This window comes from Lycium barbarum, chromosome 1, assembly GCF_019175385.1.
Source record: "Lycium barbarum isolate Lr01 chromosome 1, ASM1917538v2, whole genome shotgun sequence".
Taxonomy (NCBI): domain Eukaryota; kingdom Viridiplantae; phylum Streptophyta; class Magnoliopsida; order Solanales; family Solanaceae; genus Lycium; species Lycium barbarum.
In genome coordinates, this window is record NC_083337.1 from 16,169,156 (window position 1) to 16,182,495 (window position 13,340).

At 36.8% G+C, this 13,340-nt stretch overlaps 1 protein-coding gene across 2 annotated transcripts; it reads left to right on the top strand.

Annotated features, from left to right (window-relative positions):
- The first annotated feature begins 869 nt into the window (after positions 1 to 869).
- LOC132632465 (protein SUPPRESSOR OF PHYA-105 1-like) lies at positions 870 to 12,718 on the top strand. Of its 2 annotated transcripts, XM_060348408.1 has the most exons (10): positions 871 to 1,028; positions 3,017 to 4,301; positions 6,467 to 6,624; positions 7,699 to 8,494; positions 8,976 to 9,122; positions 9,416 to 9,733; positions 9,820 to 9,879; positions 10,423 to 10,702; positions 10,822 to 11,095; positions 11,944 to 12,718. In XM_060348408.1, exons 2-8 carry the CDS (start codon positions 3,087 to 3,089, stop codon positions 10,609 to 10,611), a joined length of 2,883 nt encoding a protein of 960 aa, XP_060204391.1. In that variant the 5' UTR covers positions 871 to 1,028; positions 3,017 to 3,086; the 3' UTR covers positions 10,612 to 10,702; positions 10,822 to 11,095; positions 11,944 to 12,718. The 2 variants fall into 2 exon arrangements, with proteins under 2 accessions (XP_060204395.1, XP_060204391.1); XM_060348412.1 differs by lacking the exons at positions 10,822 to 11,095; positions 11,944 to 12,718 and having other exon boundaries at positions 870 to 1,028; positions 9,810 to 9,879; positions 10,423 to 10,561.
- Positions 12,719 to 13,340: the final 622 nt, after the last annotated feature.

Here is a 13,340-nt window from a genome sequence, read left to right on the forward strand (position 1 = left end):
GATAAGGAAAAATGAAAAAATAATAAGGAAACCTAAAATGATTTTTTTTTAAAAAAAGCTAATTAAGTACACTTAATTTTGTTTCATCCAATAGGAAGATGACAAGTGTTTAATTCTGACTGATTTTAGCATTTTTTCTTCTTCTCACGCGCTTTTAGGCGATTGATAACACACTCTTTGCTAGGTCACCTCTTCGGGAAACTTTGGACAACAATAGGGGGTAAAAAATCACCCGTAAAGTTAAATTGCTAAAGTGAGTTTTTGGTGCAAGTTTAGGGGTGATTTTATATCTTTTCTCTACTATTAATTATTAAGTTGGAAAGTTCAAGAAATTCTAAGTAATTGCACAACTTTTAAAGTATGTTTTATTAATTTCAATTATTAGGTTACTTAACAATAATTGAGGGTGATATAGTAAAACTATTATTTTATTTTTAACTCCTTAATAGATGTGCCAAGTCAATACACGACAAGTAAAATAGAAAGGTGGGAGTATTACTTTTTAAGAAAAGAAAAGAAAATCTCTTTTTCGAGACTTAAGAGGGTCCTTTAGCCCCTGCCTTCACAAATAAGTAGGTGATATACTATGGCATTCAACAAGCATAATTTGACAAAAACAATATCTGCAAGAGGGTAGGTCACCCATAATCTTTTTCTACCATATCTATATAATATAAAATAATAATTGCAAGAATATCAAAATTCTGGTTATGCACTAAAAAAGTTGTGCTTACTTGGTTATAGAATCTTGATGATTACTGATAAGTGATTTTCATTGCTGTAAAAATGTTGAACTATAATGGAATCTAATGCTTTGGGAAAGTACCCTTTATCACCATTTCTATTTTAGGCAAGTTAAAGTTTCTTGATATCTTTATTTTTGTTAGTTGTGCTGTGGGTGTGCTTCAAGATTTTGTAAAAATTTGAACTTTATAAGCTAGGCAGATTTTCATTGCTCTAAAAATGGTGAACTATAATGGAATCTGATGCTTTGGGAAAGTACCCTTTATCACCATTTCTATTTTCAGGTAAGTTTCTTGATATCTTTATTATTGCTAGTTAAGCTGTGGGTGTGCTTAAAGATTTGGTAAAGATTTGAACTTTGTTGCTTATTTTGGTTGTTTCATCATTGGAAGGAAAAAAACAAATAGTATTAGCTGCTCTATTTGTGCATTTTGGTTTAAAAATTCAATTTTATGAGCCAGGGAATGTGGATTTCAGTTTGTGTGTTTTTTTGGTTTCTTTGTTTGGTAAAGTGCTTCAGCTTCTTGAGTTTGTTTTCCCTAAATGCATAATATCCGCAAGTGGATAATTGGATTTTCTGAGATAATAACTATTAGTTGAGTGGGCATATGAGAAATCAACTCCAGATTTTCACTGTTGTAATCATGGTGTAGTATAATGGAATCTGATGCTTGGGGAAAGTACCCTTTTTCGCCATTTCTATTTTCAGATAAGTCTTTTGACATCTTTATTATTGCTAGTTGAGCTGTGGGTGTGTTTCAAGATTTGTTAAAAATTGAACTTTATGAGCTAGGGAATATGGATTTCAGTTTGTGTTTTGAGATTGTTTGGTTTTGGTTTTTTAGGTATTGAGGATTCATATGGTCGAACCCGAACTAGCTTAGGCGTAGTTGTTGTTTTTCTTGTATACATTGGGTATTGTGTTCTTCTTGATTTTGGTTTCCTCCTGAAATGAAAATGTTAGATTCCATTGTTCATGGTTTCCTTTTTTAATTATGCTTACACTTCTATATTTCTCCTTCAAGAATAGTTAACAATTACTAAGTTAAATAAATAGATTATGATGAGCATGGGCGGGTCAGTTGGTTGATCACGGGACTTCTGTAATGGAGGTCTCAGGTTCGAAACCCCTTGCCTATGACAACATTGGATTTGCCTTATGAGTCGAGCTCGTCGCACGGGGCTTGCCTAGTGTGGGTTATCTCTCATGTATGGTTTGCGGGCTATTGCACAGGAGCGGGTTTACCCTGTGCTCACCTGAAGAGTGGTAGCTGCTACGGGTTCCCTTGTCATAAAAAAATAAATAAATCGATAGTGATGATCATGGGGGTTTTAGCGGTGGCAATGGTGATGGAGAGGAAGGAAATGTTAGTGGTGGAAGAACAAGTGGAGGGGAGGGATAAAATGGGATGGGGCGTTGAGGTGGCATGCTACGTGTTGTCCACCTCATCAAAATGTCAGTGCCACATGGGATTGGGTGTCCACCTTGGACAGCCCTAACGGTTGAGGGGTATGTTTGAACCATTTAGGTAACGGCGGGGGTATTTTTGTAGGGATAGTATAATGGAGGGTAAAATCGATTTTTTTGCATATTAGAGGGGGAAAGTTTGATCCTTTTCCCTTTCTGTTTTCAGGCTAGTCTTGTGATATCTTTATTATTGCTACTTGAGCTGTGGGTGTGCTTTAAGATTTGGTAAAAAATTGAACTTTATGAGCCAGGGAATTTGGATTCAGTTTGTCTGTTTCTTGGGTTTCTTTTGTTTGGTTTAGTCTTCCAGCTTATTGAGTTTGTTTCCCCAATGCGATAATATCCTCAATTGTATAATTGGATTTTGCGAGAACAGATATTGAGGCTTCAAATAAACTAGCTTAGTGTAGTTTCATTGTCCATGGTTTCCTTTTTTAACCCCTTTTCACTTGTATCTTTTTCTTTTCTATTTCAATTTGAAGGCCTTTATCAATTATGTTCGTCAGTTTGTGGGTTTACCTATAATACATGAGCATTCATAGACAGCAAAGTAATCAAAAGTTCAAAACTAGTTCTTTATTTTATGTATTGACATTTAGTTATGATCATAGCCCATAGGATGTTCTTCTCTCTTTTTTGTTGGTGCTAGTATTGATAAAAACATGTTCAAATCTATTCGGCAAACTTCCTTTGACCAACTTGACTAGGTGAAGGAGGAAAGATATTAAGTGATATTTTTCTCCCCTTTCCCTTACTACCTTGAAATTCCTCTGTGCTAACTGCAAAGTACTTCTTTTATTTCAGCCATTCTCTCGAGGATTAATCATTGCCGAATGCAGCTGGTATTTAATTGAGAGAGTCCATTTGGAATGATATGGACCAGTCAAAGGAGGACGTAGAGGCAAATGATGTAGCTACGAATGTGCTACCTAAAACGACGGAGGATGATATTTCTGTTGAACCATCGATGAGAAAGTCTATATCTACCAGTCTTGAGTTTCCGGAGGGACCAATTTCTTCTGGTTCAGGTACCAACAACAGATATGTAATGTCCATGAAGGATACTCAGCCCCATGGTACAAGTTCTTACTCATTGAATAGTTCAAGGCTCACATTTGAAAAATTGAGTAGTTACAAAATTTCCGAACCAGCTTCTCGTAGATGCTCTGATAATAATCGAGAAAACAATCAGAAACCGCAAATTCAGTGGCAACAGTTTTATCAATTAGGGGCTGGCTCTAGAAGTGTGAAGGGGGATGGAGATCCTTCATCCAGGGATTTGCCAGGAAAGAATTTGCGAGCACTGAAAATGCTGAAGCATGCATCGCACAAAGATATCAAAGAAGGCTCTAATGCAGTGTCTTCCCAATCAACAGAAGACTCTAACTTAATCATCCCAAGCAATAGATTACTTCCGGGAAATAGTCAATCAAAACTTTCATCTACATCTGGCTTTTCTCAGTTTTTCGCTAACCGATCTCTTAAAGGCAAAGATGTTTTACCAAAAGGCCCTGCGCTTCATGAAGAATTTGATACCGCCTCTAATCTGCAGAATAAGAATGAGTCTGAGCAAGCTTCAATACGAATGGTAGGATCTGATGCATTGTTTAAGCCTGGTGCTAATTCTAATGGAGTTACATTGAGAGAGTGGATAAACTTGATGGGATCACAGATTAACAAAGCTGAGAGGATTCACATATTCCGGCAGATTGTGAAGTTAATTGATATTGCGCACTCCCAAGGAACTGCATTCCAGGAATTACGGCCTTCCTGTTTCATTTTACTGTCACCTAATGGTGTTAAATATATTGGTCCATCTGTTCAGATAGACTCCATGTATGTCGTGAACCAAAATACTAACGGGAAAAGGCCATCCAACATTGATATACATGCTGAAAGTAACTTGGGCTCTAAGCAGCAGAAGGTTCGTTGTTGTTCTCATGATGAAAGCACGCAATTTAAGGCAGGGGGTCTGCTGGAGTCTGACATTAAACAGTTGGAAAAGAGGTGGTACACTTGTCCGGAAGAACTCGATCACAAAAGCCTTGCATCATCTAATATCTACAGTCTCGGGGTTCTTTTCTTTGAGGTGAATAAAACCACTAATAAACTCTCTTTTTTTGTTCTCTCTGTCCAATTGTCTCACCTCTTAGACACGAACTTAGGTTCTGTTTGCACAGTCCAATCCATATTAAGCAAGAGTTATACAACTGAAAAGTTCACAATATTATATGCTACATATGATGCATGATTGCTCATTCTCCATGATTTGATTCATATATCAATGAGGAACAATAAAGACCAACAACAACAACAAGCCTAGTATAATCCCACCATGTGGGGTCTGGGGAGGGTAGAGTGTACGCAGACCTAACCCCCACCTTGAAAGGTAGGGCGGCTGTTTCCGAAAGACCCTCGGCTCAAGAGAGGAGAACAAGAGAGGAAAACAAGACAAAAGGTCAGATAGGACCAAGCATATCGAAAACAATATGAAAACAAGGAATAACAAAAGCGAGAAAGTCATGGTAGAACAGTCCGGAAAGAAAGGAGCCTTAACTACTATAGATAAATAAGATAACCAAAGTGCAACGGCCCAACAAATATAAGCAGCAATCAAATACAGAAATCAAATGGTAATAAACAAATGAGCAAAACTACAACTACTATGGTGAAAGGATAAGCCACCTAGCCTTCTATCCTAATCTGAGTCCTCCACAACCTCCTATCTAAGGTCATGTCCTCGGTGAGCTGGAACTGTGCTATATCCTGTCTAATCACCTCTCCCCAATACTTCTTCGACCTCCCTTTGCCTCTCCTGAAACCGTCCATAGCCAACCTCTCACACCTCCGCACTGGAGCATCTGTGTCTCTCCTCTTCACATGCCCAAACCATCTCAGCCTCGCTTTCCGCATCTTGTCCTCCACCGATGCCACTCCCACCTTGTCTCGGATATCTTCATTCCTAATTCTATCCCTCCTAGTGTGCCCACACATCCACCGCAGCATTCGCATTTCCGCGACTTTCATCTTCTGAACGTGAAATTTCTTGACTGGCCAACACTCCGCCCCGTACAATAAAGTCGGTCTAACCACAATAAAAGACCACGTAATATTAATGTCAAATATAAATAAATGGTGGATAGTGTGGAGGGAAAGAAGCACCATTTGTTTTGAAGATACGACAAACACAATCTTCAAGTTTTATTATATACTTTTGTTCTCTTTTTGGTTTAAGGAAGAGTTCGTAAATGATGTAGAATTAATTCTTAGCCTCCTAGAATCCTTAGCAAAGGATTTCTTATAATACAGTTACCTTTCTATCAAAAATAAAAGTCAAATTTCTTATCAAAAAAATTATAAGATAAAAGTCAAATTCTACAGGTATGGTCATAACTTCTATAACAGACAACAGTGAGGTGAAATAATACTTTAAATATCTTTGGCACAATAGATGTTGAATTTAAGATGAAGCAGAATTTAAGATGATCTCAGATGTTGGTATAACAATAATACATACATCCACTATTGTGTGCTTGGAATGAAAGGAACAACAAATGTTTTGAAGATAAAGCCAACTCATTTCAACAGATCAAGTTCAACTGTAAACTTTTATTTTCTTTTTTCGTGTAAGAAGGAATTTCTAAATGAAGCAGAATCCACACACACAACAAACAAGAACGGAGACACCAAAAAAGAGGGAAAAATACTTGGTGCTTTTATGATACAATTATCTTTCTTACCAAAAAAAAAAAAAAAGATTATGATTCATACAATCCCAAACAAACAAGAAACACCAAAAATAAAAAAGGAAGGAGGTTTTTTGATGGTGAATCACCTACTGTATTTCCTTGTAGCACTTCTTCGAATCAATTCGCTTCTTGAGCTTTAAGAAATGGAATTTAAATCGATATAATTGAGATTTTTGGAACCAAATGCTTTTATGATACTTTTTCGCACTCCCACTCTACTGGATCTTTGTACGAGAATATTCCAGCCTGGATATGATTGTCTTTTCTAAATAGACTTTTGAGATTTAATCCTCAGATTCTCCAATGCTCTCCTCAGATTTTCAATATTTTTTATTTTTCATCTGGACAAATATATGTAGCTCTACACACTCCGGCTAATTTAATGATTTTTTTTTTTTTAAATTTGGGGTTGGGTAGAACGAACGTTTTGTTTTACAATGCACTTCGCCGAAGGGGTGAGATATATTATCTTTAGTCTTACTGATTCCTGTTATTTTTCAATTAGTTGCTGTGCTGTTTTGAATCGCCAGCGGCACGTTCTGCAGCGATGATGAATTTGCAAAGTCGCATTCTTCCTCCAAATTTTCTTTGTCAAAATCCTAAGGAAGTTGGCTTTTGCTTTTTGATGCTTCATCCTGTACCTTCTTCTCGCCCTACAACAAGGTATTATTATATTTCTAATTTCATGTGCAATATAATATTCTGCTATTTGGACTTTGCTGAAACAATTCAATGTTGACGTACCTGCAAGACAGCCAGCAATACAGTATCCTAGGATTGGGTTATCTGGAAAACATTCTGTTGCTCTGAGTAAACTCAAAGCATTTTCAACTTTTGCCAATCACAGATTCCTTGTAGTTTGATATAGTTATAGTAACTATTATGGTCCTTTTTCTTTTCGGGTAAAGCTGGTTTGTTGTTCGAGAATGATTTTTCTATAATCCGAGATGGAGGAGTCTTTTGGGGCTTGGGGCATCTTAGCCACTTCTTTTGTCACCTTATTATATACTCCCTCCATTCCAATTATGTGACCTTGTCTCCTTCTAGTCTATTCCAAAAGGAATGACCTTTAACTTAAATTTCCCATTTTACCCTTAATGACAAGATTTTATAGCCACACAAATATTATGGCATGTTTTTTTTTTTTTGAAATTGGTAACTTCAATATTATGGCATGTTTAGACCGCAAGCTTCAAAAGTTTTATAACCACACAATGGCATGTTTAAGAAACACAAGTTTCAAAAGTCTTTATTTTTTTTTTCCATTTTTTTCCTAAACTCCGTGCCCAGTCAAATAAGTTCACATAAATTGAAACAGAGGGAGTGGTAGATATCACACCACTAGGTTAGAGCTGGTACGCTACCATTGTTTGATCACAGAATCAGGGCGTTTGACTGGGCACGAAGTTCAAGAAATAAATGAAGACTTTTGAAACTTGTGGTCTAAAAAACCATGGAAATTTGTGTGGCTAGAAATCATTTCATTAAGGGTAAAAAGGTAAATTGAAAGTTGAATTGTTACTAGATATAGAAAGGTGTCATTCTTTTTGGACTGACTAAAAAGGAAAGAGTGTCATATAAATTGAGACGGAGGGAGTATGTCTTCTAGCCTGCAATTTGTCCTTCTGGTCAATAGATATTTTCGCTTTTCTGTTGGTAACCGTCTAGCTTTGTCGTAGTGATTTTTAACTTCTATAATTGGTAGAAGCTCAGGCACAACTCTAATTGTCTTTGCAGGGAAATCCTGCAGTCTGAAATAATATATGTAGCTGAAGAAGTATGTAAAATAGATGGTGTCCCAGCATTTATTGAGAAGAAGGATGATGACCCTGACTCAGACACGTTGCTCTATTTCCTAGTTTCACTGCAGGAGGAAAAGCAGAATAATACCTCCAAGTTATTACAAAGTATAAAGTGCTTAGAAGCTGATATCAAGGACGTCGATAAAAAAGATATCTTTAGAACTTCAGATTGGGTGGAGAAACATCTTAACTCGACTGACTGTATTTCTAGATCGTTTTCTATTACAAATATGAGCAAAGAAAAGCTAATGAAAAATTTTTCTCAGCTTGAAAGTGCTTACTTCTGCATGAGATCCCAAATCCAACTTGCAGAAAATGATACAATAGGTCGAACAGACACAGATTTGTTGACGAGTCGTGACAGGTTGTCAACAACAGAGGTGGGGCCTACTCTAAAATCTGTTGATCGTATTGAAGCCTTCTTTGAAGGTATTTGTAAATATGCTCGCTACTGCAAGTTTGAGGAATATGGGACATTAGGAAATGGTGATCTTCTTAACTCTACAAATGTGATCTGCTCCCTCTGTTTTGATCATGAAGAGGAATATATAGCTGCAGCTTGTGTCTCAAAAAAAATCAAAATCTTTGAATTTGCTTCACTTTTGGATGACTCTGCGGATCCTCAATATCCTGTGGCTGAGATGTCAAACAGATCTAAGCTTAGCTGTGTTTCCTGGAATAATTATATGAAGAATTATCTGGCTTCAACTGATTATGATGGCGTAGTCAAGGTGTGTACCTTTTTCACTGGACTTGTTAAAGAGATTTTGAATCTTCATGAACTATGACAATAAGAGATAATTATAGTCCAAGGCTTTTTGCGGATCTAATTTACAAAATAGCCAGCAAATGTATAGGTTTTGTATATTAAGTATAAAATATACATATAATGTACACATAATATACAAAATCAGTTTATATGTTTTGTATATTTTGGCTAGCGACTGTAATTAATTTCGGCCAATGGGCCAAAAAAGAAAAAATCCCATATTTTTAATTCTTACCCCTTATCTGACTAGCCTATAAATACTCAAGGTATTCTTTCTGTCATGATCTTTTCATAGGAATGTAATAGAATATATTTCCTAATTAGTAAGTGCATTAACATATCACAGCAAAGGTATATCAACTACCTAACACGTGCTTGCAGTTGAAGTTGAGTGTTTCATTCATTTTATTAACACGACTTTGGTGTAAATATTTTGAATCTAGATGTGGGATGCAATCACAGGTCAAGAATTCTCCCAACATATAGAGCACCAGAAGAGGGCTTGGTCTGTTGATTTTTGTCAAGTGGATCCAACAAAGTTTGCCACTGGAAGTGATGATTGCTCAGTAAAAGTGTGGAATATCTATGAGGTACTCTACCGATCCTAGGTCTACTTTATCATGAAGTTGGTTTGTTCATTTAGATTTGATCTATGGAAACAAACAAGGGCTTTTTTTCATTTTTGGCTCGTCGGCTGAAATTAATTACAGGCGGTGGCCAAAAATACATAACATATACACTGGTTATGTATATGTTATGTATATTAATGTATATTTATGCTTAATATACAAAACTTATACATTTGCTGGCTGTTATTTTTTTGAGCGGTCCAAAAATGTAATTATCCCAACAAACAAAGAGTTTGATCTGTTTTATACGGCAGCGGAGTTCTGTGGATACAATCTGGAATCCTGCCAACATATGCTGTGTGCAGTTTTCTGCTTACTCCTCTCATCTGTTGGCTTTCGGATCTGCTGATTACAAAATCTACTGCTATGATCTTCGCCATACTAGGATTCCATGGTGCACATTATCTGGACATGAGAAGGCTGTTAGCTATGTAAAATTCTTAGATTATGGTACCCTGGTTTCTGCATCCACAGATAACACGCTAAAGCTATGGGACCTAAATAGAACAAGTTTGGAAGGATTGTCTTCAAATGCTTGCAGCTTGACTTTCAAGGGACATACCAATGAGAAGGTAAATAGAGGATAGTGTCTTTATGATGAACATCTCAATACTATAGGTTGTTCAGTTTCATTTAATCTCCTTTTAGCTTTGTACAGAACTTTGTGGGATTATCAGTTTTAGATGGGCAAATTGCATGTGGTTCCGAATCTAATGAGGTAACTTCATATTTCATCATTTTGTTTTATGTTAAACAGTAGGCTCAATTAGGCATATGTGATTTTGATTTGAACAACTGATAGCTTGATCTTCCAACTGAGGAAAGCTAGGATTATGTGTATTTCGTAACTGAGGCTATTATGATCCTTTTGGATCTGTCTTCCACGTCTTTGGGTTTTCTTTCTACCATTACAAAAGAGCAGTTAGTTGGATGGTTCTCTCTTGGATCACCACCTACTTTTGTGGGCTTTTTTCATTTTTTGTCCGTCGGCCGAAATTAATTACGGGCGCTAGCCAAAATATACAAAACCTGTACACTGATTATGGATATAATATGTATATTATATATATATATATATATATATATATATATATATATACACACACAATATACAAAACCTATACTGCTGGCTGTTATTCGTTTGAGCAGTCCAAAAATGTAATTATCCCTACTTTTGTCCTTTACCATCCCCAACATCTAAAGGTTGTGAGCTTCCAGCAGAAGTATCAATTCTTTCTTTACTTTTAACATTTTTTTGCAGGTATATGCTTATCATAGATCTCTACCAATGCCAATTACTTCTTATAAATTTGGATCTGTTGATCCGAGCTTTGGCAATGAAGGTGAGAGTAATGGGCAATTTGTTTCAAGTGTTTGCTGGAGAAAAAAATCTAATATGGTTGTTGCGGCAAACTCAACTGGATGTATAAAGCTGTTACGTTTGGTATGAATTAAAGCTCATCATCCTTATCTTCTGAATCCTAACCATGCTGGCAGACGTGTTTTCCACCTAGCTTCAGCTGGAATTGAGCAAAACTAAGGTACTTTATTATATTCAGTAAAATAAGTCGTTAAAACTAGAAGTTCCTTTGGCATGTTACTAAATTGGTCCAAAAGCACACAATTTTTGTTATGAATACAATTTTTTTGAACATTTCAGGATTGATAAATCTAGGTGTTGAACATTGAAGCCGAATTCGTAGTCGTGGCTAAATGGAATGGACTTCAGAATAGGAAGAAAACCTTTCTAAGAGCCAAAAGTTTTCAACTCTAATGTAGTCCTCGCCTGCTTCGAGAGTTCTTCTGGATAAATGGAAATGGAGATGAAGCAGTTTGGCCTCCTTCACTGCTTCTTTTGCAAAGAAATGACATCAGCAAAGTTGAGAAACCAGCTTAGAGAGTATGCTTTACACGATTGGTTTTGCAAAGCTGAGGTATGGATCTTTTGGAGGAAATATCTTTCTTACTTCAATATGGTGTGAACAGTCTATTTGGGGTTAAAATGCTCCCAGGCACCTTACTCGAGGAGAACTTTTTCTAGCCTTCCTTTTTCATTCAACCATTTTTGTATTCCACACCCTTATATCCCTGTTAAGCATCTTTAACTTGTTTGCAAGTCAAAACGACCGGTTCCTCGCCACCACATAACTATTCCAATACCTTGCGACTCTCCCCCCAAAATCCGCTGCCTGCAACCACATATTTTCAAATATGAAAGGAGCTGCCGAACCCTGTATTTGTCTTTAAAAGCCATTTACTATGTACACATTATAAATTTAGAACCCAAAAAGCTAGAATCCAGAACCCATAAACTTCAAAACCTGAATCGGCCTCTGAACAACGCCTAAGATAATGTTAAAGCTTTGCATTTAGCAATTTTCTGTACTCTGTCAATGCACATGATTAGGCACCAGTGAACTCGAACTGTACTCTTCCTTCTATGCTATCTCATATACACCGCAAAAGGGAAAAGCAAAAAATAAAAAAAATAAAAATAAAAGAGGAAATATGTGTGCGTCTTTTCCTTTTCTGGTTAAAGTTTCAAGTAAAGAACCCTTTTTGCTCTAGCATTTTCTTCACCTTTGTGCATAAATGATATCACTTTGTTGAATTCTCCTTCGTGTTGCTGAAATATGCCAGACTCTTGAGTTTACAATACAATACATTCTTTAAACTTTTGCTTCAAGACATTTTGAGCAATATAAAGTGACCTTTCTAAATTGCTGCTTTTAATAGCTCTAGATCCGAAAAGCTAAGCTTTTACTTGCTCTGACATTTGCAGATCGTCTCTTGCTCAAAAGTCTCGGTAGACACAATCCACTTCTTTTCAGTTGGTGATGTATGTAGATTGTAGACGCAATTCACGTCCTGATTCAGAATTTGTCTCAGCGACTTATGCTTCGTTCTTCTTTCTCACTTACCTTGTGAGCTAACATTTGGAGAAGTATGTGTGACTGGTAAAGGATCAGAACGGAATTTTCCAGGGAGGGAAAGCTCCGTGAGTTCCCAGCCTCAATGTCACTGTAGTTGGCTAATCCATTTGGCTGTCATCAGGGTTCATCACTAACCACCTCTTTACGTAGCGAAAAATCCTGCGGATGAATGAGAAACTTGTCTGTTGATTTGGATCAGTGTGCCAAGACGACTTTGTCAAGCTTTTCACACTTTTGTGAGTAAAGGAAGCAATGTTTCGCCTCATCTTCTCTTGGCTATCTTCGAGGGCAACTCTCCCTGTTAAAATCTCAAAGCATATTATCCCCAAACTTACACGACTTCTCAGAGAACTTGATATGTACTCTCCATTCCCCCACTATTCTGATTGGTGATTTTCCATGCCTCTTGCAATCTGGAAGTAGTGGATCAACTGCAGTAGGAACCAGCATATGAATTAGTAGAAAAACTTGTTATGCATGCCATATTAGCTGCTTCTCTGCTCTTCGCTCATTATTTGATTAATTTGATAATTTATTGATTTTGCTTAGGCACAAATATTGGCAGCAGTTAAAGCCCTGATGTAGTTGTAACTGCTATTTTCAATGTTATTGTTATTCCCATCACTTCCTCTCCTCTTATATTGAACTTAAATCCAGGAGCGCAGCCAACAACTTTGCAACGATGCTCTTTCTTACCTTCCACCAGCACAAGTACCAGGATTTCATATTATTCGAAAGCTCCTCTTCACACTTTAAGTTTGTTTTGGAAAATGGAAAGGCTAATGGTTCACCCTCATCAACATGCTCTGCCGAGGGACACTGAATGATCAAGTGAGACTGCTGTTTTTCGGGTGAAGCTACTGCAACTTTCTGCAGTATAACTTGCCTATGCACAAAATAGAAAATTTCTCCCTAACTCAGCACATGTTTGGTAAAATCAAGTCTGATTGGGAAGATAATTTTTAAATAGATGTACTTATGCACCCAAGGTGTATTCAATAAAATGGGTTAAGGATCCTGATGTTTAAATTTCAAATTCTGACGGAAGCAAAAACACTAAGTGATTTTTCTATTTGTTTAAGCCTTGGTGGATGGAGTTACCTTATACTTGTGCTGATGGGAGGTAGCAGGTATCCGTGGAGTTAGTCGAGGTGTTCACAAGCTGGTCTGAGCATCACAATTGTCGAAAAAAAAAATAGATGTACCATATAATGACAATTTAGAAAATTGACACATATATACTACT